This window comes from Enhydra lutris, unplaced genomic scaffold (genome assembly GCF_002288905.1).
Source record: "Enhydra lutris kenyoni isolate GAN:26980312 unplaced genomic scaffold, ASM228890v2 scaffoldscaffold30, whole genome shotgun sequence".
In the NCBI taxonomy this organism is placed as follows: domain Eukaryota; kingdom Metazoa; phylum Chordata; class Mammalia; order Carnivora; family Mustelidae; genus Enhydra; species Enhydra lutris.
The window spans coordinates 8903003-8930752 of record NW_019154114.1 but is presented as its reverse complement, the minus strand read 5'-3'; the positions used below and the strand labels follow the sequence as shown (position 1 = coordinate 8930752).

Below are 27750 nucleotides of genomic sequence, written 5' to 3'. Positions count from 1 at the left end.
AAACACATTCCAGGTCTGCAGTGCAAAATGTTACTTTTTTCTTCTTAATTTAGAGCTGAGGTCAGCAAGCCACAGCTTCTACCTACAAGACTCTAGCCCTATCCTGCATGGTTCTATAAATGAATTTTTACTGGAACACAGCCACTCACTACTTACATAGTCTATGACTGCTTTCATACCAAGACACAGGATTTTGAATAGTTGCCAGAGAGACCCTAAGGCCCACAGAGCCTAAAATAGTGACCATCTGATCCTTCACAGAAAAAGTCTGCTGACTCCTAATGCTGACAGTGTAAACCAAAGTAAAAGTTAAGTCATGAGCCAAATCCTCAAATTCTTTACAAAACAGTAGCTTTAAGTTTTAAAATTTAAAAATAAAAATCCTGAGTTGAAGTTCTAGAAAAGTCACTCAGTACATATGCGATCTTGAGCAAAATCACTCTTGAAAACACTGAGTTTCTAATACCAAGATACAAGATATTTTCCAGCTGACTTACCTAATATTCTTGTCATTGTTCAATAAGAAACGACCAAGGATGTTTATGGCTAAGACCTAAAGAGAAATAACACAGGTTAAAAATCTAATAAAATTAAACATTTATGTTGTATAAGGATCACCTCCTGACCCCTGATGGTGCAAACTATTTAAAGGTGATAGTTGATACTTCTGCAGATGGCTAGCAAAAAACAAAAATGAAACAAAACAAAAATCTGAGGGCAAACTCATAAAATTATACTCTTTCAAAAGTAATTGCTAAAAGATTATGTTTTAAAGTTTTTATACTGTTAGTGGAAGAATAATACTGGCACAGCCTCACTGGAGAAAATTCTGGCAATTATACATATTTTAAACATCTCCTCTGCTTCCACAATTCCACTTACAGAAATTTATCTGAAAAACACACTTGCACATATGCACAAGAATCTACTGCAACACTATCTGTAATCACAAATGACTGGGACATGCTAAGTGTCCATTAATAGCAAGTTTGCTAAGTACACTATAGCACATCCACACAACGGAGTATCATGCAGCCATTAGGGTTCTGACACATACTATAACATGGATGAACCTTGAAGACATTATGCTAACTGAAATAAGCCAACTACAAAGGGACAATACTCTATGATTCCACTTTTATGAGGTATCACAAATAGTCAAATTCAGAAAAAGAAAGTGGAATGATGGTTGCCAGGCACTGAAGGTAGGAAATAATGGAAAGTTATTGTTTAATGAGTACAAAGTTTCTGTTTGGGAAGACAAAAAAGTTCAGAAGATATATGGTGGTGCTGGTTGCAAAAGTGAATTACTTAATGCCACTGAACTACAGACTTAAAAATGGTTAACTTTTATATTATGTATATTCCACCATTTTTTTTTAAATGAGAATGGTCTCTATACATGAATATGGACTAATTCCAAGATAATGTTAGGTGGAAAGAGTAAGGTGCAGGACAATCTATACAATATGTTATCATTTTGCTTGAAAGGAAGGGAGAGGAAGAGAACTAACCTAAATTACTTTGGTTAAGTTATCCAGATACTGGAATGATAAGGACAAAAAGAACTGTATACATTTAAATACTGGACTGTATTTAGTAAACCTGTTTCTTACAAGGCTACGAACTAGCGATTCTTATATCATTAAGTGATTGAAAAAATGAATAAATTCATGAATAAATTCCTCCTTACAGAGGAATTACAATTATTTAATGAGGAAAAAATGAGGCAAATAGAAAAGTGTCACTGGAACACTACCCTAATAACTACTGTAGAAAAGATTCTCTGATGGAGGGCGCCTGGGTGGCTCAGTGGGTTAAGCCTCTGCCTTTGGTTCAGGTCATGGTCTCAGGGTCCTTGGATTGAGGCCCTCATCGGGCTCTCTGCTCAGCACGGAGCCTGCTTCCCCCTCTCTCTCTGCCTGCCTCTCTGCCTACTTGTGATCTCTGTCTGTCAAACACATAAATAAAATCTTTAAAAAAAAAAATTATTGGATGGATACTAAAATGGGTGGGCAAAAAGTCTGAGAACAGGGTGTTTGCAAAGTCTCAAAGTATCTCACTCAAACTATTTTTAATTACAAATGAAAAAATAACAATACAGTGGAGAGCCATAACAGACACCACCTTAACCAAATGACCAAGGTTAATATCACCAGTAATGAAACAAACAGATGGCATGTCTCTCCTGATAGGATACTGAGAAGGGCACATCACTTCTGTGGTAGTCTTGCCAAAAAAGCATAACCTCAGTCTAATCATGAGAAAACTTCAGAGAGAGCCAAACTGAGGGACATTCTACGAAGTAACTGATCAGTACTCTTCAAAAGTGTCAAAGTCATGAAAGGCACAGAAAGATGGAGGAATTGCCTCAGACTGGAGGGCACTAAGGAGACATGACAAATACAAGTGGAATCGAGGATCAGCTCCTCAAACAGAAAAATGGCAGAAGTAGAAAAATTGGTGGAAGCTGACTAAATTCTGTAATTTAGCATGATACCAATACTAACTCCTTAATTTTGATAATTGTCTCTAGTTATGCATGATGTTAATATTAGGGGAAACTGAGTGAAGAGTATGTGCAAGCTCTAAACTATTTTTGCAACTTTTCTGTAAGTCTAAAATTACTGCCAAAAGTTTCAAAAGGTGGGGCGCCTGTGTGGCTCAGTGGGTTAAAGCCTCTGCCTTCAGCTCAGGTCATGATCTCAGGGTCCTGGGATCGAGCCCCACATCAGGCTCTCTGCTCAGCAGGGAGCCTGCTTCCTCCTCTCTCTCTTCCTGCCTCTCTACTTGTGATCTCTCTCTCTCTCTCTGTCAAATAAAAAAAAAAAAAAAAGTTTCAAAACGTGAGGAAGAGAAGAAATACATGTGTACAGACACATTTTCAGATTTCTGAAAAAATACATGAGGAAAGGGTAACCATATTCCCCACTAGGAGAATGTGAAAGCTACAGGAAGACATTTCCCTCCCCACACACCTTTGGTACTGTTTTAGCTTTTTTACTTTAAGTGTTCATTTCTTTAAAAAAAAAAAAAAACAAATATTTAAGAAAAACAAAGTAACTCAAATATGATGTCTTATTTGGAGTGATGAATACAATTCAAATCATGGCTCTAATAAAAAGTTTATTTTGAAATGTTTCCTTCACTCAACAGTATCTATATATCTAACTATACCTAAGAGCTCCCAAACTTTATTGTAATCAATATTAAAAGCCTTCAATGGAGGGAATGATACTTCAGATCCCAAAACACAGCATTATACATTCCACATCACTTTCCTAAAGTTAATTTCCAAATGCAATTCATTTCTACAGTACTCAAGCCTAAGTTATTTATTCTAATTGAAATGTTTAGGGAAAGATTTAAAAAGACTTACTCGCAGTCCACTCTCTGACTTAATATCCATGATAGTCAAAACCGTTTCATAAAGAATAGCATTTCCTACATTTTTACTAGTCTCCGTATTTGTGGCAACCTGTAAAGTCACAAGTGGGCAGTACATTAGTGACAAAATAACACTTTCAAAAAATATCCAGAGGTAACAAGAGACAGTTTGTGAATGATTACAGCCACCAATGAGGAGACACAAATAAATACTGCTCCATCTAACCACCATCATTCTACTCCCACTATACTACAATGAAGATTTTATACAACGCAGACTGAGTCTACTCACCTGTGCTAATATATCATTCATAGCTTCACTTGAGTCATCATCATTTCGTCCTAAAATTCTTAATAACCGCAAAATTCGTACCTAACATGCAAAATATGATTAGTGTCAACAAATTACACCTGGCACAAAGAAACTTACTTGGTATAAAACTCAAATAACTTAAATGAAGTCTCAGATCTCATTAGAAATGGTCAAAATTCAAACAGAAGAATTTTAAACATTATCTTTAGAGAAGTAGTAAATACTTCTAAGTCTGAATGAGGTAATTAGACAACCCACACTTCATCACTCCACAGCTAAAGGATACCACCACCTACAAAGCTTTAGTATATTGATAAGTCAAGTCTCTATGTGATAGATATTACATAGTACAACTATAATTTTATTCTACTAATGCAGTATAGAACTGTCACTATTCACTTATTAATGTAATTTGTTTAATCAGTTAATAATCAAATTCCTACTGACATAAACTTAAGAGGAAAGAAACAATTTATTCCAAAGGTATTAAACTCATTCCTCCAAAATTATCTTTCAACCTCACCTGCAAAAAGGGGTCACTGATACCAGAAACATCATGTTCTGGTGAATATCCCGACATGATGAGGTTCTTTAGAATACGAACTAATTGGGGCACAAGCTGCAGAGAAGAAAAATGCATCAAAAAACAGTGAACATCAAAGAATTTCTCATGAATAGGCAGGTAATTTGCCTAATTAAAAAGGGGGGCAAGGGTCTGAATCCAAGAAAATTCTACTGATACCATACGCTGGTATACTGCTGATGCTTGATAAACAGAACTTAAGAGTACCTAGGCCAGGAACTCAAGACGGAATATGTATTTTATCTGAATTAAAAACAAATGACGCTTTTACCCTAGAGTTATATATGCAAAGAGACTACAAGTAATAGGAGGTCAGAAAGCCTATGGGAATCAAGTCAAACAGATGTCTACAGGGCACATTGCATTTCTACTTCTACAGAACTTGACATATCTCAGTAACACAAACATGTTCGGTTTTTATTCACTCAAACATTTGAATATAAAACATTATCACCAAAAAATACTGGTGATTTTATTAAAATTACAGTTTTAAGATATACTATCTCAAACAGAGAAAAAACTTAAGACAAGGCTAGTTCTATTCTTTTCCAACAAACAACAGGGAATCCAAAAGCCTCCAACACTGACCAAGTGGAAAAGACACATAAAAAAAATTGTTCTTTTCACCTTAAGAAGATGGCAAGACCGTGAATAATTTCCTTTCCCTATTCTTAACTCATAAGATACAATTTTCGGTAAAATTTTATTTCAGCACTTAATTATACACACTTTGTTGCCTACTTTGTCTCATCTTGTTAATGAAACTATGTATTCCTTATGGTCTGAATTCTCCTCTTGCCCTTCCTTTACTTTGTCCACTAGAGTCATAACACATAGTAGAGGCAATTTTATGGCTAAGCTGAACTTCAAAGTCTTTTTTTCAAATGCTTCAAATGTTACCATTCATTTCATTCTGTTGATTAAGCACTTAATCTTAAACCCTGTTCCAAAATGTGCACCACAATGGGAACTTTTCTGGGCTCCAACTAAAAACTCAATTTAGCTACATAAACAATTCTATCACCTAAAATTAAGAAAACAAGTGTCCAAAGTGAAGCAAATCACATCTCTTTTGGAGGCGATCAGAACAGCCCCAACCAATTTGCTGCAACTCAATGACTTTTTCTCACTGTGTTCTGGCTCTGTTCCTCCTTACGCCTCAACTTTAAAAGGGAATCAAGATCAAAACAAAGGCCAAGGAATGCACTCACAACACTGAGGCCACTTTTCAATATGAGAATATAATCTGTATGGATTTAAAGAAGTTCGGCTGTAACACTTCAGAATTAGGTGATTCATAAGCCATTTAAACAAAATTCTAACTTGGACAACTCCAAGATTAAAACAAACCTAAGTTACGGTGACCTGTAAATTCTAAACAGAATCCCCATTAAATCTGTCAACTGTGGACAGATTTGTATTAGTGGGAAGAATAATATAAATTTGTAAACTGCTTTTAACATGTAATAAAGCCGGGATCACCTAGTTACCAGGCTCTGCACAAAAAGTGGCTCAGCCTGCATACTTCCCAATGGCCTCCTTTTTTGTACTACACATATCCCTAATTACCTGTTTAACCTGATTTCTTAGAGAAGTCTTTTTCCCTTGGGCTACTAAATTCACAAATTTTTTTATTCACGGACACAAGACCAGCACACCGCATAAAACTGTCCTGGGACAAAAAGCACAAATGCCTAAATGTTTAGCATACAAATTCTTGGAACCCAGCTTTATTTTTCAGACAAAAACGCAAGTCACTAAAACTTATGACAAGACAAACAAGATAAGATGACAAAGGGAAACGCTGCAGCCATGAAAATCAGTTGATGCCCACCCACTCTATCCCATAATCCTTTCATATCCCAAAACTTCCAGGAAAGAGTAAGTGCAGGTAAGGGAGAAATAAGAGCTCTAAGTCTGGACCGAGAGCTCAGAAGTACATACAGAGCTTTTTATAAAGTATGAGGTTACCCACACATAATTCTAAAATATCTACTTCAAAAAGAAGCAGTGTTTTGTGCCAAGGCTCCAAACTGATCTGGAATTGCCATCACCAAAGCCACTGGGAAACTGTTCAAAGTTTCTCAAGTGAATATGAAGAAAAGGCAGAGAGGGAGGCTTAGAATTCAGGAAAGGCTGCAACTGAAATCCAAGGCTGACTTTGGAGTGAAGAGTTTAAGTGACAAGACAAAAACTGGACTCGGGAGTTAGCCAAAAATGCTAAAACAAATAACTCATAGTATTAAGCACAGCTTCAGCATTAGTTTATTTTTTAAAAAGCTACATTTGTGGATGGATGCACAAAAGCTACTAAGGACCTAATGCCAGCATGCACCATCTAAAAGAGGGTTAATTCTTACCTTTTCATTCTAACATACAGCAGGATTCCAAACAGACAACAGGAACAAAACATACAAAGCAAGCATTAGGGACAGATACAGGCCTCATACTATTTTACAATAATTTAATCAAGACATGAACATCTAAGAAGAAAAAAAAACAATCAAAAAAATAAATGCTATTAGAGCCTCGTTAGATCTAAAATACAAAATAAGCCCCATTTATCGGTGATCAGCACTTTAAAAAGGAATTAAATGCATGTAACTACCCAAAGTACAGTTTTTCCCAGGCATCCTTACTACCGTCTTCTAAAAGCCAATGAAGAAAACAAAAATTTCCACTTTAGAATGCTTAAGAAAGAGAGGGGGGAACCTAAGAGAGCTAGACTTCAGTCACCAGAGTCAAGAGTCTAAAATGAACAGAAGGTGACCCTGTGTTACATAAAAGTAATGTAAAACTTCACTTTGCAGTTTTCACCTTAAACAAAACAAATTACCTGCCTTTAAAAACACACACCGCATCACCCACCCACACACACAGGCGCGCGCACGGGCATGCACGCACACACAATTCCTGTTTGTAATTTGACCTCAAGTTACATTTCCTGTCTTCAATGTGAAAACAGCAGATAAAGCACATGAGAGACTGGTAAGTGTGCCAACACTGAGAGACTTCTATTATGAAAGGGAAAACACTGTACTACTGCCAGTTCTTATATGCCTAAATCTGGCTTCCAGCCCTACCACACAGCAGGGCTGGTCAAGTCCTTTATTCAGCTCCATAACTTCCTTTCAAAAGAAAATTCCTAAGTGAGGAAATCATGTACTCTTCAGGAAAATTGTTTTTCAATCAAGAAAGGCTTAGGCATACAGAATGGTACCCTACCTTTCTGAAATGTGCAAGCATGTCTGGGCTTCGTTCACACATTTCTGTGAGGAGGACTACAGATGTGTGAAGGACACCTGAAAGATAAGAGCAAATGAAAACTAAAACGAGGCTGTATGTTACTCAACTCCACAGAATAGGGCTTTGAGTTCTGCAGGTCAATTCCAAAAAGATAGTTGCTACCTTTGTTTTTAATTTCCCAAAGAAGCTAAGCACTGAGGTGAATACAAAGGAAATATTAAACAGACGCCTGGTCAACTCAGTTAAATCACAATATTTTAAACTATGTAACCAAGATAACTGCTAAAAAATGATAACCAACACACGTGTCTCTCCATCTGAGCCTATCCATAAGGAAATACTCACAGTCACTATAAGCTAGGTATCATCTGCCCTGTACTTATTAAAGAGCTGTTAGCTGAGATCTGATCATTCAAAAAGGAAAAATCTTAAAAAAACTTTTAAATTTCCAGATAAAATGCATCAAAACTCCAAGGTAATTATGGATGACAAAGTAAACACACTTGTTCCAGAGTAAAAAGAATCTCACAACAGTTTCCACTACTAAAAAGTAAGTACCCTACCACTCATTTGTCCAACAAGTTTACTTTGAGCCTTCCAGGCACAGGACTGAATTAATCAAATTAAATATACCTTACCATTTTTTTCTCTTAACATTTAGTAGGACAAATGAATTTTCTTTACTCAGAACTTGTTTCACTGACTTCAAAATAAGAATGAAAGTATGGGAAAAAATAGCCATGTTCCATTTAGTTTCTCTCAAGTTTTATATAAATATATCTAAGTACCCATTATAAATTCCTGTTACAAGTAACCTAAAGGATTTTCATAAATTTTATACTCCTACCACAAGGTAATAAAAATATTTTTTTTTTCCCTAGGGCAAGATAGCTAGGAAATCAAAGTGTTTTAGATATGAAAATCAAGGCTAGGATCATTTGTAAATTACATTGAGTATCAGTAACTTAACATAGTATTTTTAATATAGTAAAAGAGGACTGAAAATGGAAACCAAGTTTACTATGAAGGAATCAATCTCTAATTATAAAAGTAGGATTTGAGAAAAGTGAGACTTGACCCATCAACCCTTCCTGGCAAAGTGTCTAAGCACAGCAAAAAGGTAAGTCCACTGCACTCAAAGAGAAAGCCAAAACTCCCTGAAGCCCTTTCTCTTTCCTGCTTTCCCTCAGTACTTCACAAGCACGTCCAAATCACATTACCATGGTTCTTTTCATTCAATAAATTTTTTGTTGCTGGTAAAAACATCTCCATAAGTTCAGGAACCTTCCTGATGACATGAACAGCACATAGCGCTGCCTATGAAGGAAAAGGAAAAAGATTTATTTCAACCAAGTCAGGGCAACCAGTCTTACAAAAAATACCAACAAAAGCCTTCTCATTTAGTTCAACTAATGAAAGAAGAAAGAACAAAGAAGTGAGACATCAGATTTATTATATATTAACTGGTCAGGACTTTCCAATTTATACTATTTCATCAACGAGAACTCTTAGCTCAGCTGTCCCTTTGTTCGTGTATTACTAAATAAGTGGACAAAAACTTCCTAGACTAGACCATGGTTAACATGAATTTATCATACAAATTAAATATAACTTCTATGTTTTTCCAAGTAAAAAATAAAGACTTCCATTTGTGATACTCATTCTTCTAAGATGACCAAAAGGTTTTATAAAAACACTATAAAATTTAAAGATACATTACTACTGTTAGTTGTTTTTTTTTTACTACTGTTAGTTTTAATAATACCTATTATCTTCCCCAATTCATTCTCTGCTGATATTAAGAAAATCATTTGATAATTAGCTAGTCTCTACTGAAGAAAAGATGGTCTTGGCTTGTTCGCTGGAAAAAAAGGTACAAAGACTGATTTTGATTACGCATATCAAAAGTACCCATAAATACTATTTGCTGGAGTAAAATACCACAAACAAAATAGATATAGTAACAAGAAAAGATTTCAGCTAATTCTTCCCAAGTTATATTTGGGGGAAAAAAGTTTTTTTTCCAACCCACAGAAGTGTTTTATTTCATGAAATAATGTACTTTTTGAACAAGAACAGCCCACTCATACTTTAAGAGAAAGCATTGACTTTGGTTCACAATCATCATCAACAGTCCATGATTCTAGAAAACAGCTTTGGCCTTGTCACACCATTAATGTGGCGGCACAGTGAATGACAACCAGGCAATAGTAAGTGCTTGCGTCTTCTAAGTTCTACATTTTACACCCTTTGTTTATGAAGGTTACAAGGTTCAAGCACAATTTTAAAAAACATAAATGTTTATATCAACATATAAAAGCAAGTAAGAGAGTAAGTTTATTGTCTTCCATTACTATTCCATTTAGACACACCAATTTATAAAGTATGTTCTAGATCATTCTCTAATAATTACGTAGGTCCCAATGGAACTGCATTTCCAGAGATTCAAAGTCACTCATACAAAGACATGGGCACTAATTATTAGGACAAAAGTAAATTCTTAAAGTTCTGTTCATTATCACTCTATTTAATACTGTTTAGAATCTGGCAAATTAGGAAGTAATTAGGTATCTAGGATATCCAGTAACATTTGTTTGTTTATAAATCATTCCCTTGAAAAACGGAAAATTAAGAGAAGAATTAAAGTGTTGACAATTACCAACTGGAGTTAATTATTAATAATAAAAAAAAAGACCTCCAAAATTAGTATAAAGACAGATTTTGACTTACAAACACCTGATTCATATATAAGCATTTAAAATATATCTACTGCCAAGAAAGATACGTTATACCATCATCAGAGCTCTCAAAAATAATTTGCCTCCCCATCTCCATAATAGTCCCTGATCCAAATGCAGACATTTGGTTTCATTAAAAGTTACCTTTTTTCTTAAGTAAGAATTGGAGGTTTTCAGGAGTTTCTCTACCTCTCCTGCAAGATCTCTGCACATCTCTGAAGAGCCCATACAGCCAAGGGTACAAAGTGCTAGCCCCTGTACATATTGCGTGCTATGATTAAGATCACTGCAAAAGAATGGAAAAAGGTAGAAATGAACATGCTTTTACTTGTGCTCCGCATACATAAGCTTCACAATCTAATGAGGCAACTCTGAATGATTCACAATTTGTCCAATAAGAAAAATAATTAATAAGATTATTTGTTGCAAAAATATGTTTAACTTATTACAAATTACCAATACAGTGAACTGATTTACCGTGCCTCCTACAGGCTTACAACTCCATGTTTCCAAATACCAAAGTAACAGAAATTCAGCGATATGTTATCTGTTGAAGACAAACTACTTCAGAAAATTCAACAAACCAATGAAAGTGAAAGCCAACAAAGACAGAAATGTGAAGCACAACTATATGTTTAGAAGATCTGGAGAGGCGCCTGGGTGGCTCAGTCAGTTAAGGGTCTGACTCTTCATTTCCCTCAGGTCATGATCTCAGGGTTGTGAAATCGAGCCCTGCACTGGGCTCCACACTGGGTGAGGAGCCCAATTAAGATTCTCTCTCTCTCCCTCCATTCCTCCTCCCCCTGCACGACACCCCCTTATACCCCCACTTTCCCCCCACCCCACTCTGGCGCATGCACATTCTCTCTAAAGAATAAAAATTTTAAAAATTTAATACACTCTACTAGTATTTACTAAAAAAAATGACAAGATATACATACATCAACCAAAACCTTTAAAAAAAAAAATCAAAAAGCAGTCCCCCCACTAGAGTATTTTTTTTTTTTAAAGATTCCACTTATTTATTTGACAGAGAGAGAGAGAGAGAGATCACAAGTAGGCAGAGAGGCAGGGGGAAGCAGGCTCCCCGCTGAGCAGAGAACCCAATGTGGGGCTCGATCCCAGGACCCTGAGATCATGATCTGAGCCGAAGGCAGAGGCCTAACCCACTGAGCCACCCAGGGACCCCTACTAGAGCATTTAAGGTGACTTAAATATCACAACAGAAATACTTTGAAACCTCTAACCTTATGGTATAATATTTACCTTGCTGTCACATTAATTTTTACATTTTTTTAAAGATTTATTTATATGACAGACAGACATAGTGAGAAAGGGAACACCAGCAGGGGAGTAGGACAGGGAGAAGCAGGCCTCCCACTGAGTAGGAAACCCTATGCAGGGTTTGATCCCAAGACCCTGGGATCATAACCAGAGCTGAAGGCAGACACTTAACAACTTAACAACCCAGACGCCCTAATTTTTACATTTTTGTGTATTCAAAAGAAGAAAAAAATAGTAACTAGAAAAATCAGCTAATTAAACAACCTTTAACAAACTAAACTAGATATTTACGGTGAGGCCCAGTATCTGGTGATACAGATATACAAAATCCTATCTCTAATAGACATTGATAACTGTACAAAATTATTTACAAACCAGCCAGGAAGTATACCTTCATAAAAAGCTGAAATACTAAAAAGCTTGAACCAGTAAATTCATCTATATATTATAATCAACTTCTACTATTTAGAAGCTGAATTACTATATGAGTTACTCTACTTCTACTGGCTTTAAGAGCATTTTAATATTCTTTAGTTGGTGTTTCTCAAGGATTTCAGTGGTTAACGGATCTCTGGAAAGTCCCAAGACTGTTTCACGGGTCCAGGACAGCCAAACTATTTTCACGATACTAACTTGTTATTTGCCAACTATACTGACATTTGCACTTGATGCAAAAGCAGTGGTGGAGAAAATTAAACTGGCAGAGTAGTGGCACCAAACTGTACTAGTGGTCATTGTATTCACTGCCACACACAGACAAATGAAGGAAGGAGGGTAGGAAAAAAGGAAGGATGCATGGAAGGGAAGGAAGGAGGGAGGGAGGGAGGGAAGGAAGGAGGGAAAGAATGAGTCTGTTTCACTTAAGACTGTCTGTGACAGAGAAATAAAGAAGCTCAGCTTTACTAAATCTTGACTCAGATGCGTACTGTTTAATATCGTGTGAGGAAATATGAAGTATTCATAAAGAACTTCTGCACACCCAAGTGGCAATCTCAGAGAAAAGCACCTGCTCACTTGCAAGCTAAACAATGAACTTTTTTTTTTTTTAAGATTTCTGTTCTTATTTATTTGAGATAAGAGAGAGCATGAGCAGGAGGACAGAGGAAGAGGGAGAAGCAGACTCCCAACTGAGCAGGGAACCCAATGTGGGGCTTGATCCCAGAACCCTGGGATCATGACCTAAGCCAAAGGCAGATGCTTAGCCGAATGAGCCACCCAGGCACCCCTAACTATGAACTTTTCAAATATATACAATATTTATTTGAAAAATAACTGACAGACAAGCATAATTATTAAGATTTGGGTATGTAGCTGACATCTTCTGGAAAAGGAGCCAAGGTGGCCTATCAAGAGCAACAACTGACAATACTTGTGGCCAATGATAAAATCCAAGCTTTGAAGTGAGAGAATTTTGGATAATTCGTACTGCCATGATGAACTTCATAGTCTACCAATACTTCAACTCAGCCAATTTTTCCCAAGTGACTTAGGCATGGTGTTACAAATGCATACATGAGTAAAAGATTCCAAGTGCAAGAGGACCAATGGGTTTAATTTAACAAAGTACCAAACTTCACTAATATGGTTTCAAATTCCACCTTGCAACTAATCCTTAAGGAACTACCATTTATGGAGTTTTGGGATAGTATCAAAGAAGAATATCCAGTTATCTGAAAGGCTATTAAAGTCCTCTTCCTTTTTCTAACTATCCAACTATCTGTGAAAGGCTGGATATTCTTCATATACTTCAATCAAAACAACACAAGAAATTGAATGTAGAAGCAAGTATGACATCTGGCTGTCTTCCATTAGACCAGATGTTTAAAGATTAAAAAAACAAAACAAAACATGAAATAATGTTGTTTTTCTCATTTGAATTATTTTTATTTTGGAAAATAATTTTTCATTAAAAATGTTATTTATGTTAACATGTAAGGGGTTCATTACTTGTAATTTTAAATGAAATAATAAATGGTTTTAACCTTCCCTGAATAAAGAAAGGAAAAGAAAGTAAAGTATAAATTAGCCATGTTTGCTACTTTTTAGCAATTTGAATATTTAAGATAAAAATGACTGATAAGGGGCACCTGAGTGGCTCAGTCAGTTAAGTGTCCAATTCTTGATTTTGGATCAGGTCATGATCTCAGGATTGTGAGATAAAGCCCTGAGTCAAGCTCCAAGCTGGACATGGAGACTGCTTAAGACTCTCTCTCCAGGGCACATGGGTGGCTTGGTGGGTTAAGCGGCTCCCTTTAGGTCGGATCATGATCCAAGCGTCCTGGGATCAAGCCCTACGTTGAGCTCCTTGCTCAGTGGGGAGTATGCTTCACCCTCTCCCTCTGCCTGCTACTCTCCCTGCTTGTGCTGTCAAATAAACAAATAAAATCTTTAAAATAAATAAATAAATAAGAGTCTCTCTCTCTCTCTCTCTCTCTCTCTCCCTCTACCCCTCCCCCAACCCCACCCCCTGCTTGCCCTCTCTCTCCCAAAAAAGTATTTTTTTTTTTCCTGGTAAAAATAATGTTTAAATCTTTTTTTCTTTTTTTTAAGATTTTGTTTATTTATCTGACAGAGAGATAGAGAGAGCATGCACAAGCAGGCAGAGCAGCAGGCAAAGCAGGAGGCAGAGGGAGAGGGAGAAGCAGGCCCCGAGCTGAGCAGGGAGCCTGATTTGGGACTCGACCCCAGGACCCTGGGATCAGGACCTGAGCTGAAGGCAGACACTTAACTGAGTAAGCCACCCACACACCCCAATAATATTTAAGTCTTAACTATGACTTTCCCATTTAGGCTCCCAGTTTCCAAGAATACTTAGCTGACTTTTCATTCATTTTTCAATGATTAATAACATTTGCATAATGCAAGTTCTTAAAATATCATATCCAATTTTTAAAGATTCCAAGATCTTCAATTGCTTAGAACTTTTCTAGGCCAATGAACAATGAGGGAAACATTCTTTTTTTTTTTTTTTTTTTTTTAAAGATTTTATGTATTGTCAGAGAGAGAGCACAAGCAGGGAGAACGGCAGGCAGAGGGAGAAGCAGGCTCCTGGCTGAGCAAAAAGCCCAACGTGGGACTCAATTCCAGGACCCTGGGATCATGACCCGAGCCGAAGGCAGACGCTTAACCAGGCATCCCGGAAAATATTCATTATTAAACATAAAAACCACTGGTACACAATGATGCCCCATAATAAAAACCAAAAGCAAAACAAACAAAAAACAAAAAACCTCACAAAACCAACCAACCCATTCATTAACAAATATTTTTGAAAAACAAAACTAAATGACTCGAAGTCCTTTAACTTGAGCTTTGACTAAGGGGCCAGATCAATTCCCAACTATTAGTTCTCTCTCAAAAAGTTCACCTGAGGCCTGGTTAGGTCTCATTAAAATTCAAAGCATAGGCACCTGGATGGCTCAGTGGGTTAAGCCTCTGCCTTCAGCTCAGGTCATGATCTCGGGGTCCTGGGATCTAGCCCCGCATCGGGCTCTCTGCTCGGCGGGGAGCCTGCCTCCCCCCTCTCTGCCTGCCTCTCTGCCTACTTGTGATCCTTGTCTGTCAAATAAATAAATAAAATCTTTAAAAAAAAAAAATTCAAAGCAAAGATTTCTTCCTTGCCTATGTGCCTCATTCTTCAATTTTTTTATCAAGCTATAAACCTACACTTGAGTTTGGTATTAACTCTTTACTATGAACTTGCTGCTAGGCAGAACTGCCAAATCATCAGCATGTGACTGAAGGCTTAAGTAATAAGGGCAACAGAGCATGCAAGAACCAAAATTAAAGAAACTCTCAGAGGCCTAGCCAGAGTAAAGGTATAAAAGAGTCATGCTGAACATGAAGACTGTAACCTCGGTTAACACCGAGGATCTCTGCCAATCGTTTTCACTCTCCCTCCCCAGAACTTATAACAGCTCCTGGCACGCAGCAGGTATACAACAAGCATTTGTTGAATACATGAATCAACTTGGTATTTTCATTAGTATTTATGTCAAGACCCAAAATTAAGATTCCCCCAAAATTAAGTTCACGGACTCAATATATTTACATGACACCCTCTATATTTATAAGCAAATTGTAATTCTCCTTTTGGGATTTTCCATTATCCACTGGGAAATTTTAAAGTAGAACATTACTGACCACATAAAAGTGTAAGAGTTCAATAACTACAAACGTGATTACCTATATCCCCTGCATCTACTTTCTGTCAAACAAATACTACAAATGAAAAAGAAATCTACAAAAGGAGATTAAACTAATAGACACACCAAAACCAAACTAAAACAAACCAAAAAGTACCTTTAACCAATAAGGCCACCAGAACTTCCACAACTTTCGAATAAACATTTGATGTAAGAAGGATGCTGGGAAGAACTGCTAATTCCCTTGCTCAGCTACTCTAATTCCTCTGTATAGCAAGCATTCCTCAGTTTGTAAGTTAAACAAACATGACTGGACTAGTAAAGCACCCATTAAAGGGGAAAAAAGACACACAAAAATTCACAAGCCCAAGTAAAATTTCATGCAAGTAAAATCTGGAATTAGACCACTAACAAGCAAAACCTCTTCTTTTACCTTTAAATGGTATTTACTCAGAACATATACTGGTAACTCTTTAATAAATGTAAAATTTCATTACTCATGGTATTCAAGGTCCTGGAAATACAAGAAATCTCTGATTTACCAATGCTTTTTCTATTCCATGTAGGTCCAAATTCTCGTTTCATTGCTAAACTGTGGTCCTATGCCTGAAGATGTTGTACATGCAATGCCTTCATTTAATTACCCCCTACAGGGGCGCCTGGGTGGCTCAGTCAGTTAAGTGACCAACTCTGGATTTTGGCTCCAGTCATGATCGCGGGGTTATAGGATGGACCCCGTATCAGGCTCTGCACTCAGTAAAGAATCTGCTTGAGATTCTCTGCCTCTCCTTTCCTCCCGCTGCTTTCATACTCTCTCTCTCTCAAATAAATAAATAAAATCTTAAAAGATAATAATAAATATTGCCCTACAGAAATTTTAATCCTTTGTTTATCTTCTTTATACACGAACTCTAAGAGCAATTCAAATATATTCTAGGTAGTGAATAAAGTCAATAAACAGAAGCTCTCAATGTCATATTGTAAGAAAACTTTAAAAGCACAAAGTAGTTATTAAAAGAAGGAAAAGACTTACTTCTTGATACAGTTTGTCATGAGAAGATGGACATCTTGTCTTTCATCTAACAGCAGCATTGCCCCTAAATAGCCAATGCGTTTGTCTGTGAACTTTTGAGAGGCGATAAGCTTGAGGCACTCCAACTGCAAATTTTTTAAAAAAAGAAAAGAAATTAAGGAATTGCTACCACAATCGGGAAAGCAATGTTTTTAACCCAGAGTCAATGGATAGCTGAAATAAACAGATATCAGATCACCTAAGATCTTGAGATATCCTGATGATAGGATACCAAGTTCTGGAATAGATCATCTCGGCAAGGTCCTATGATATAATCTGTGAGGTTTACCTTACTTCCACAGATTGAAGTAAGTAGTTATTAATAAAGTATTATAATAGAATATTAATAAACCCAATTCTTAATTTAATCCCCAGTTGTACTAAATGAGCACCTAACTTATGGGTACATTTATGGTCTTTTCTATTTTGAATATCAAAAAACTCAGTAACTGGAAATACATTAAAGTGCCAAACACTATCTTAAACATCAAGAATATACAACTGAAAAAGAGACAACAACTAACCTTAGTATGATGTGGGAAGTGCTACATTTAGGGCTTGAACCAAGGAGAAGGCAGAATAAAGAGTTTAGCATATGAGGAATAAAAATACAGAGGAAAAAAAAAAGGCTAGAGGAAATTTCAGGAGTGGAATAAACCTAAAATGTTTTATATGACTTTTTCTTTATGTAAGTTATAAAAATTCTCAGAGCTTAAGACTCTTTGTAGTTAAATAGATCGTCTTGATACTTAGCCTTTCTTGAATATCACAGTCACCTTATCACTCCACCTTGATATGCAAAAGGCCAAATATCCCCTCCATAGTGATGGTTTTCGAAGCGTGTACCTAAGTTAGACACTCCAAAACTCCAAGAGTTTTGCAAACTATGTTCCCATTTAGAATCACTATATCCCAAGGAAAGGGGTTCAAATGCAGACCTGTATACAACAGTCTAAAATCATGAGACTATTCCCATCTGAATTTGCCTGTAAGTTCCAAAGTGAAATTGAGGAAAATAAAAGCATTTGCAAATAAAACTGTTTTAAGCTACTTAAAAACTGCTCTCTTGATATATCTGCATTAAAAACACCTCAAGTTAACAGAATGACTATACTATCATGAACAAATCAAAGCCTCCAAAAATAACCAGGATCCAAAAGGGAAACTGAAATGCCTCTGAAACTGACAGATTACATAACAACCCTTCCCTTCCTTCTATGCATTCAATTTAAATTTTAAAAAACAATTTCTGAAATAAAAAAAAATGAATAAAGTCATTTTCACAATCTCAGCAGAAAAATTACTGCTGAGGTGAATGAAAAGAACAGGAGCTAAAATATTATCAGAAAATCTTACTCTTTTTCAAACAGAAGGATTTTTAACCTTCCCATTTAATAATCCTAAAAATGAATATTTAAGCAGTGAAAAAAAACACAGTTCTAAAAGAGTTTCAGGTATGACTGAAATTTTTAATCATCCTTATTGAATCGTGGCTTTAAGAAATACCAGGCATTATGCAAATAAATTATCCAAAAATTTGTTATTAAGATGAACTAATGAAGTCTGTCTTTACTCTTAAGCATTAATATGACTGTGTATTTTTTAGGCCAAGTTTGTTTTTTTTTTTTTTTTAAAGATTTTATTTATTTATTTGACAGACAGAGACCACAAGTAGGCAGGGAGGCAGGCAGAGAGAGAGAGGAGGAAGCAGGCTCCCCATGAGCAGAGAGCCCTATTCGGGGCTCGATCCCAGGACTCTGGGATCATAACCTGAGCTGAAGGCAGAGGCTTTAACCCACTGAGCCACCCAGGCGCCCCTAGGCCAAGTTTTAAGATAGTCACACTAAAAGTCATCAATGACTTGAGAGTACAATTTGTTGCTCTTTGTGACACTTACTTAAAACTTACCTAAAAATGAAGAAAAAAAACTACAACTTAAAGGGACAAACACTAAATTAATTATTTTCAGTATTCCCCATTGGTACAGTGACTTTGCTTTAAGAATATACATTTGTTTTACGAAGATGGCAAATTTTGAGAGGAAAATCCAAGATTAAAGACTGGAAATGGCATTTGAAAAACATCCTCCACTGAGGATTAATTCTCATCATCCTCTACACTTTGGTGTTAGTGGCCAGCAATAGTGCTAAGAAAGCACTGTGTTTCATCTTTAAGAATATTATCAAAGTTTTCAGATATGGAAAAAGAAAAAAGATGGAGGGATGGACAATGGGGTTTTGGGGGAAATACTAGGGGAAGGCATCCATTTTTGAGCAGCAACCACTAAATAGGCAACTCTAGTGTGAGTTACAGAAGAAAAATGGTAAAATCAATTAAATGTTTCTGCCCCTTAGGTAACAACTTCAAATTGAGTTCTACTCCATCTCACTTAAAACTACTTGAAAATCCCACCTGAAACATTGCTAACCTACAAATCTAACATATGCTTTAAGACCACAGAAAACAGTCTAGCTTTTATATTCACACGACAGAGATAAAAAATAACTTTTGATTTTACTCCAAACTCCCTGAGCAAAGTAAAAAAACAAATGACAAATGTGGAAGAAATATTTCCAACCTGTTTCATAGACACGAAATGCTATATAACAGGATCCTACAAACTGATTTTCAAAAAGACCAACTAAAAAAAAACAAATAAAAAGACCAACAACTCAATATAAAAATGGACAAAGAATATGGACAGTTCAAAGAAAACAAAAATAATTCAAACATAGGAAATGGAGTTCAACCTCCTCATAAAACATTTATGCAAACCCAAGTAGGTAAATTTACTTAAAACAAATCACTGTACCATACACTTGAAAAGCGTGAATTATAAGATATGCAAAATAAGTCTCAGTGAAGTTACTGGAAGAGAAAAAGAAATGCAAATGGAAACCATAGTGAGACAGTTTTTTAACCTTTTATATTAGCAAAGTTAGACTGTCATTATGGAGCGAGGACATTAGTGATTGGCTATAAAGTGACACAAGCTGTAGCCAGAAAGACCTGGCCTATCTAAAATACAAATACATATATCCTTTGACTCAATAATTCCACTTTTAGGAACTTACACTACCTTTACATTTCATATACGTGTAAAATAATGGTGATTATTCCATTGTAGTACTGCTTTAAGCAGTAAGACTGGAGGGGCACCTGGCTGGCTTAGTTGATAAGAGCATGTGACTCTTCATCTCAGGGTCCTGAGTTTGAGCTTCACAATGAGTGTGGAGCTTACATAAAATTAAATAAATAAACAGTAAGACTGGAAATAAGTCTCCATTAATAAGGCATCAGTGTAAATAAATTATGATCCATAATTATCATGGAATATGGGGCACCTGAGTGGCTCAGTTGGTTAAGTGTGTGCCTTCGGCTCAGGTCATAGGATCAAGTCCCACACTGGGCTCCTGGTTCTGCAGGGAATCTGGTTTGTCCCTCTCCATCTGCCCCTCCCCCTGTTTGTGCTCACACCTGCACTCTCCCCACCCCCAAATAAATAGAAACTTAAGAAAAAAAAAAGTATCATGGACTACTTTGCTAGATACATTACCATGAGTATGTCAAAGAAGCTGGCAAAAAGAATGAGAATGTCAAAAAAGCTGGAAAAAAGAATGAGGACATGGGCTAATCTTCAAAACAGATTAATAAATAGACACTGCACACATGTATTTTACAGTGGAGTAGGCATTTCCATTGCCTGGAGATGTACTAAGTATCTCTGGAAGGATAGACACAGACAGTTGCCTATAAAAAGGAAACTAAGCAGGGACGCCTCATAGGCTCAGCCAGTTAAGCCTCTGCCTTCTGCTCAGGTCATGATCTTGGGGTCCTGGAATCCAGCCCTGCATCCATCCACCTGGCTCCCTGCTGCGCGGGAAGCCTGCTTTTCCCTCTCCCCTTGCAGCTACCCCTGCTTGTGCTCTCTCGCTCACACTCTCCTTCTCTCTCAAATAAATACATAAAATCTTAAAAACAAAACAAAACAGGAAACTAAGTGTCTGAAAGTGAACAGAAAGCAAGGTTTTCATCATGTATTCTTTTCTATCTTTTAAATTTTGCATTAATGAACTGTCATTATCTATTCCAAAGATAAATAATATTGGACTAGAAAGAAAAAAGTATAAAACTGCAGGATAAAAGGAACTTTTATCTAATTTGTGGTTACAAAAGTTAATATAACAATACAATTAAAAAGGAGGGGGAAAAAACCTAGGGCAATTACTCCCTCTCCCAAATTGAGTAACATGTAATTTCAAAAAATTAACAAAAAAGCATTTGAGTCTTAAAATAGTTTTATGAAAAGACTTTGAGAATTTAAGACCAAAAATCTTATGAAAATACAACTCAGTAAATGGGAACAATCAGCCTTTTTAAAATAACTTAAATTCCTAATGAACGATTATTGTGCACACCTGTATGCTGTAAGAGCTTACAAAGTTATGTCCATTCCTTATCTCTAATGCCCACGATGGCTATGTTTTCTTCTGACGGCAGTTATTTTATATTTTTCACTATCAGCTTCTCCCTTTTCAACAACACTCATAACTGGCTTTTCAACAGCAACCTCCTCGCTCTCCCTGCTATCTTCCATTCCAAAGGTCTGACTGCGATAATTTTTAGCTGTTCACTGATTTTCTTTATATTTACTTTCCAGTTGTTTTTAAGCTGTGATTTTTCTTCAACTTCATAAACCCCTGCTGTGTAAAAACCAATGAGCTAGACGTTCTCATTGATACCCAGTTAGAAGGGCACACAAAAGGAAACCAACATTTGGATATATATTACAAGTATGATACATACATATACATCGTAGGAGATATATATATATATATAATATACACACTGCGACAATTAAGCACAAGCTACTATGCAAACAAGTTAGGAAGGGCACTCATTCAAGGTGAGGAACAGTAAGAAAACATCAGAGAAAGATTCCTATCCCTTTATATAACACACTGGAACAGAAAGACACTATTTGACCTAAAAGCCCTACTCCTGGTTCTAGCTTAAGAGACCTAAGCAAGTTATTTCAACAACCTGGGCTTCAGTCTCCTCTTCACTAAGATAACTGGGTCACATCATGAAGACAACCCTAACGCTGCCCTCCACTCTTTATTTTCAAGGCAAATACAGTAGTCACTAATTCTTTACAGCTGACCCTCGAAGTGGCCTAAGAATTTTTCTCAGCAGAAACATTCCAGGCAGCCAGTAGCAAGCCTAGAGAGTGAAGTTACCGGCTCCCTTTGGAATAAACTTAATGCCTTAAGAAAGTGGTTTCCAAACCTGACTGATCAAAATCAACTGGAAGAGTTTTGAAATATGTAGGTGAAATACGTAGATCATCCCCAAAATATCCTGATGGGAGTAGGTTTCAGGTAAAGACTGTTTTCTGACTCAATATTCCAATTTTTCCTGAATTTCAAAGCAATTTTTTAAAAGAAAGGTTTCGGCCTTGTTACATTGTTCTAAAGCAAGTACAAATATTGCCCTTCATAAACATTTAATCTGGTTGCCCTTGAAAGAATCTACACCTATTTTGTTAGCTTTCAGAACAATTTCCCACAAGGTCAAATGCATATATACATTTGCTTTTAAATTTAACATCTAAGCTTTATGATGTGAACAATCACCTTGATGAAAATATGCAACTATTTATTAATGGAACTGCAACTGATTGGTTAGGTTTTTAAAAATTACCTTTATTTCTATTTAATATTCAGAAATAACTTTCTAGTTTATACACACAGCACACACTTACACACACACACGAAGAATAAGCTTGTAACTGCTTTAGCACTATGTAGTCTGGCAACATAAAAATCTATATGAGACCAGGTTGTTTTTTTCATTCTTTTGGCAAAGGGGAAAAACAAACACAAAATACTTAACACTGCTATTGCATCCCATTTTTCCTCTTGAGAAAAATTATGAAATTATGAGATATTACACTCAAAAATACACAAAAATCATGCAATACTCATTAAGCCATCAGCCAGCTTTAGCAAATCTTAAAATTTTAACCTACTCACTTTATTTTACATTTTTTAGTATCACAAATTCAACTGAAGCCCTCTGTATACTCTGCCTTGGTCCCATTTCCCTTCTCTCCATCCTAGGAGTAACCAGAACTCAAAATTGTTGCTCATCATTGCCATGCCCCATGCCTTTACTACATACGTTGATACAATTATTTTTTAATGTCTTAAGCTCTATGTAAGTGTCATACCATATCCCTGCTCTTTTTTCTTTTTTTTTTTTTAAGATTTTTATTTATTTATTTGACAGACAGAGATCACAAGTAGGCAGAGAGGCAGGCAGAGAGAGAGAGGAGGGAAGCAGGCTCCCCGCTGAGCAGAGAGCCCGATGCGGGGCTCAATCCCAGGACCCTGAGATCATGACCTGAGCTGAAAGCAGAGGCTTTAACCCACTGAGCCACCCAGGCGCCCCCATCCCTGCTCTTTTCATTCAACGTCTTTGAATGTTACTCATATTCAGATAAGAAATTGTAATTTAGTTATATTCACTGCTAATATACTATCCCACTTGTGAATATACCACAACTTACCTATTCTTTCTGTGGACACAAAGATTATTCCCAATGTTTTCATATCAGAAACAACGCTGCAATGAACTCTTATGAATGTCCCTTGTTAAATGGACAAGATTCCTGATCAGATTCAGGTTTTTCAGTTTTTATTTTGTTTTGACTTAGCAAATACACTTCATAGGTGGTAGTATGAACTTTCATCAAGAAGTATGTAATTATTTCTGGTGGTTGTCTCTCTTTTGTGACATTAGTATCAATGATGATCACCAGGAATTACAAAATGGTAATATTCTAATTCTTTTATTCTTTCTTCATTTATTGGTTGGGCTTTTCCTCTAAGGAGCAATTTCGCTATATGTACCCTTGGAACTTACCAATAATTCCTTCAGAAGGAACTACTACTGGTAGAAAAGGCAGGATAGGGGCACCTGGGTTGCTCAGTGGGTTAAGTTTCTGCCTTTGGCTCAGGTCATGATCTCAGGGTCCTGGGATCGGGCCCCGCATAGGGTTCTCTGCTCAGCAGGGAGCCTGCTTCCCTCTCTCTCTCTGCCTGCCTCTCTGCCTGCTTGTGAACTCTCTGTCAAATAAGTAAATAAAATCTTAAAACGAAAAAAGGTAGGATAAATGTTTCTTTCCTTTTATTTACCAATTTTCAAAACGAGACCCTAATATGCTCCAAAGTTGACCAATGATGTTTTTAAAAATTTGTTTAATACTTATAAACTCACTGGGGACCCTGGGTGGCACAATCGGTTAGGCATCCAACTCTTGATTTTGGCTCAGGTCATGATCTCAGCATCGAGATTGAGCCCCACGTCAGGCTCCTTGCTCAGGGCAGAGTCTACTTGAGATTCTCTCTTTCCCCCCTTCTTCTTCTGCCCCCTCCCTGCTCACTTGTGAGCGCTCACTCTCTCTCTCTCAAATAAAAACTTAGGATAAAAAAAAAAAATTATGAACTCACTGATATAAACTTACTTGATATATTCAATTATAATTACTCGTATTAATGCTCAAATTTTCTTATTTGGGGGCACAACAAAAAGCTACTTCTGGTGGCTACTAAACCTTTTACCATGACCTCTATAGTTTTTGTTTTCTGTCTGGCACAGTAAGAGTTCAGGCTTATTTTGGGCACAATCTGGGCTTAACAGTGCTCAAGACAAAGACACCTACTATCACCATCCAATTACAGGTACAGTGTAGTAAAGAAAAAGAAAAAAAATGACTAAGGATGGAAAGTCAGGGAATTGCCAATGCTTACAGACAACAGTACTGATTATATGGAAGCAATGGAGTCTACAGGGACTCTCAGAACCAAAGGCAATAATGTTGCTAAGGAGATAAATATGCAAAATGAACTATATTTCTGTATATCTAAATCCTAATTATTAAAGTTTTAAGAGTGTTATTTGCAATAGGAAGAAGAGCTCCAAGGAATCTACAAATTTCACCAAAGATTTTTAAGACTTTATAGAGAACACTGGAAAAACTTTAAAGAACATAAGGAAGTGAACTGCTACACTGTACTGATGGAAGGGAAGACTACTATGGACAGGTAACTGAGTACAGCAGGCCAGGCTGGGACGGGAAAGAAATAGACAATGCAAGCCCAGCCTAGAAAAGGTCACCAGCCTACAAGTGCCATGGCAAAATGTGGATCCAGTGATGTCAAATCCTACTGATTTTCTAAGAGAAACTAAAAATCCAGATTTCCATGAGAAGTTCCTTGATTTTTATGTCAGCAGCAAATTCAAAAAATTTAACATATTGTGCAAAACAAAACACATCTGTGGAAGAATCTGGCCCCCAAGCCACTATATTTTACCCCTGCAATCTACCCACTTTTTTAGATACTCAACTTTACTTCTGGGTCGTGTTTAAGCCAGACACATAAATTCCTAATGAACGATTATTGTGCACACCTGTAATGCTGTAAGAGCTTACAAAGTTATGTCCATTCCTTATTTCTAATGCCCACGATGGCTATGTTTTCTTCTGATGGCAGTTATTTTGTATTTTTCACTATCAGCTTCTTCCTTTTCAACAACACTCATAACTGACTTTTCAACAGCAACCTCCTCGCTCTCCCTGCTATCTTCCATTCCAAAGGTCTGACTGCGATAATTTTTAGCTGTTCACTGATTTTCTTTATATTTACTTTCCAGTTGTTTTTAAGCTGTGATTTTTCTTCAACTTCATAAACCCCTGCTGTGTAAAAACCAATGAGCTAGACGTTCTCATTGATACGCAGTTAGAAGGGCACACAAAAGAAACCAACATTTGGATATATATTACAACCTCTCCCTAGTATTTGCTAGCCGTGTGAATTTAAACAAGTCCCTTAATCTCTGAATCTCAGTTTCCTCATCAGCAATATGAGGATATTACCTATCTTGTGGGTATTACTGTAAAATTTGAAAGACTTTCAAATGTGGCTACTAGAAATTTTTAAATTCTACATCTGGCTCATATTTTTATTTCTATTGAACAGCATCATGCTAGATACTGCAGTAAAAAGTAAAAAGAAACAGGTGAAATTAGTTTGAATAATAGATTTTATTTAACCCAATATATCTAAAATATCATTTCAACATATATTCAACACAAAATTATTAGATATTTTACAACTTTCTTTTGTACTAAAGCTTCTAAATACAGTATGTATTTTACACTTAACAGCACATCTCAATTTGTATACTACATATCCATCAGAAATATTTTAACTATATTTAGATTTCATAAAATTTACAATTGATAAAGTAGATTCACATACCCAAGCTGTCGAAAACATTTAAAGTTTTCCAGTAACTGCATCAAATACCCATCAAAAATTTATTTTCCTTGAATATTCGCCTCAGTTGAACTAGCCACATTTCAAGAGAACGGTGGCTATGCATGTACTGGCTATCATAATGAACAGCACAAGTCTAACAAGTCTAATAAAATGCAATAAACGGTAGCTGTTTTTACACATAATTAAGTGAAAATGATACTGTGATTCATACATGCAAGTGAGAGAACCTAGATAAGAATCTTTTTATGGGTACATTATAAAGGAAATTCTGATGCGCAGGATACCAAATTACCGCTTGGATAGGGCCCTGACTTATTCAAGTAAAGGAAATAGAGTAAGGGACTTAAAATTATGATTTCCTATCCCTATTCGGAAAAATCTTTTCTTTGGTACCAAAATTTTAGTACAGTTTCCTTGAATATTAACACTTTCCACCTAAGAATTAAATGTTTTATCAAATAATTAAATTCCAGAACACCCAAAAAAATGCCATCTAGTAAAGTTGGAAAGTATATTTTATTTACATAGTAATGACTCTTAGAAATAGAGAGTACTCTTTCACAAAATGAAATATCATCAGTGTTAAATCTATTATACGATTTTAAATTCAACAGTTGGTCTTTAAAAAACTCCTTTAATTCTGTGGTGACAACAATGGTTATTTCTGAATGTAGGGATTAAAAAGTCTCCCCACCTCCACCCCTATCTTTTAGAGCCCAACATAATAGATTTCTGTAAATCTAACCTAAATATGTCTACTTAAAATCAACCAACAAAAATATACACATCTCTTTGCTTTATACTATGACATTCACTAAATGTATGACCACCTGGATCACTTTTTGATGTGGTAAAAGCACATAACGTGTTTTACTCAGAGGAGAGTTTTTGTTTGCCTAGTACCTGGTGGTCCTCCTTTCCTCTGATAGTAACACCTCAATCTTCCTTTGGGAAATTAATGCTCTCCCACTCTCAATCATGTATTTTTAGAGAAAGTGACCTCATTCCCAGCCCTAAGATAAGCATAAAACTAACCCAAGTCAGTCTGATAGGATTCAATCCCATTACTATTTTGTTTTAATTCAGAGGTGGGGAATCTCCTTTCACTGGACTTACTGTGCTGAACAAAAGATAAACATGTCCACCTTTCCAGGTAAATTAAATATATCAAAACATTAACCAACAGTTATCTTTGAATAACGGAAACATGGGTGGTATTTTTCTCCTAATGTTGCACATTCTTTCAATTTTGTAGTCTTTTCCTTAAAAAGACTATTTAGCATGTAATACAATTCCTAAATTCAATGAGATAAAATTTAATAGCATTAATAAGAATTAAAAAACAACCCGCTATACTCTTCTCTGTGACTCAACCCCCCTTAACATGTATAAACATGGATGGAAGAAAGCACTTATCACCAAGAATACCCTTCTCAGAGCTTAAACTGGCTGTATCTAGTAATATGCATTTGTGTGTAGGAGAAAATCAGGAGGCAGACCTGCACAGTGGCTACAGCAATCGAGTAATGAGGTAATTATGACAAAATCCATAAATGCCATTATGTGGCAACCACTTAATTTCTTTTACTTAAAAACATCTATTCTGAGTGGTCCTCCTTATATCATTGTGCATAC

At 36.2% G+C, this 27750-nt stretch overlaps 1 protein-coding gene across 2 annotated transcripts in view; it reads right to left on the bottom strand.

Annotated features, from left to right (window-relative positions):
• Window positions 1-27750, bottom strand: part of LOC111152802 (adaptor related protein complex 1 gamma 1 subunit) — a 76593-nt gene that overhangs the window by 23327 nt on the left and 25516 nt on the right. Inside the window, exons 3-11 of one of the 2 annotated variants that reach the window (XM_022511446.1) lie at window positions 16730-16854; window positions 10412-10553; window positions 8750-8846; window positions 7509-7585; window positions 6644-6652; window positions 4224-4319; window positions 3680-3760; window positions 3380-3478; window positions 498-553 (exon numbers count right to left, since the gene is read on the bottom strand). In XM_022511446.1, coding sequence (XP_022367154.1) covers window positions 498-553; window positions 3380-3478; window positions 3680-3760; window positions 4224-4319; window positions 6644-6652; window positions 7509-7585; window positions 8750-8846; window positions 10412-10553; window positions 16730-16854 — 782 coding nt within the window. The remainder of the gene's footprint in view (window positions 1-497; window positions 554-3379; window positions 3479-3679; window positions 3761-4223; window positions 4320-6643; window positions 6653-7508; window positions 7586-8749; window positions 8847-10411; window positions 10554-16729; window positions 16855-27750) is intronic. The other variant, XM_022511445.1, reaches the window with a different exon arrangement.